A 1,265-nucleotide genomic window follows, 5' to 3' on the forward strand; every position below is an offset into this window, starting at 1 on the left:
GATGATGACTACTCTAGAGGGTATGGTGTCAAAGACCCAGCGATCATTAATGACACTAAAGGAGAGAATACACTTGGTATCAACACTGACCTCAGCTCATAATATGTACAAACAATTTGAAGTAATTAATACAATCACACACAATGTAATGTCATGTATATTTAAAGTTGGCATGTAGTGCACCACACATAGCTCTATGTACATGTACATGTAGTTTTTAAAATGGCTATAACTTTAAAATTTGAGCTCGGAATCAGCTCAAACTTTCTACACAGCATAAGGACATCAATATGTATCAGGAAATGTAATAAAAATTGGGGGTGATTTTGGAGCCATTTTTTGGAAAAAAACATGGGCTATAGTACAGGGAAATTTTCAAAAATTGGCCCATTTTTAAAATGGCCATAATTTAAAAATTTGAGCTCGGAATTGGCTCAAACTTTCTACACAGCATAAGTGCATCAATATGTATCAGAAAATGTAATAAAAATTTGGAATGATTTTGGAGCCATTTTTTAGAAAAAACCATGGGCTATTATAGTACAGGGTATTTTTCAAAAATTGGCCGATTTCTTAAAATAGCCATAACTTCAAATGTAATGTGAATATTTCATTAAGTCCTCTTCTTTTTCTATGTATCATTAGCAAGAACAAGAGCCCATTATACAGCAGAGGATACAACAAGCAGTTGATGAAGTGAAGACAAAGTCATCAGAAGACAAACAGAAAGTATTAATGGACGCCAGCAGACAATTGAGGGAAGCACTGAAAGAAGCTAATGCACAATCAAACTCAAAAGAAGTAAAGAAAGAGAGGGAGGGAGGGAGAGGGAGAGAGGAAGGGTTAGAATAGGAATTGTTCAAGTATGTAGTACAGACTAGCCTCTATATAATGGACACTTTAGTGCAAGAAAGTGTCTCTGTTATACAGAGGTGTCCTTTATGTGGAGGTTATTTTATACAGTAAGGAATGTAATTGGTACACTAGGTGCTGTCCGTTAAATGGAGGTATACACTATAGAGAGTGTCCATTAAGAGAGACTATACTGTACATGTACATGTCTTTAAAACTCTCATTAATTTGATTCTCTCTCTCTCTCTTATAGAATTGTTGGAATTGTGGTAGGAAGGCCACAGAGACCTGCAGTGGTTGCAGTAAAGCAAGATACTGTGGTACTTACTGCCAACATAAAGACTGGGACAGACACGTGAAGCATTGCTCAACGACATCATCATCATCATCTAATAATAGTAACGTTACTAATA

At 35.8% G+C, this 1,265-nt stretch overlaps 1 protein-coding gene across 1 annotated transcript; it reads left to right on the forward strand.

Moving 5' to 3' along the window:
• Positions 1-645: 645 nt before the first annotated feature.
• On the forward strand, positions 646-1,207 carry LOC105316294 (protein CBFA2T3-like; the record flags this gene model as incomplete). Its single annotated transcript, XM_011411120.1, has 2 exons — positions 646-801; positions 1,106-1,207. Coding segments are annotated over 2 exons (258 nt in total), but the record flags the coding sequence as incomplete, so codon positions are not given.
• Positions 1,208-1,265: the final 58 nt, after the last annotated feature.

This window comes from Amphimedon queenslandica, unplaced genomic scaffold, assembly GCF_000090795.2.
Source record: "Amphimedon queenslandica unplaced genomic scaffold, v1.1 AMPQUscaffold_2193_Cont25804, whole genome shotgun sequence".
Taxonomy (NCBI): Eukaryota; Metazoa; Porifera; class Demospongiae; order Haplosclerida; family Niphatidae; genus Amphimedon; species Amphimedon queenslandica.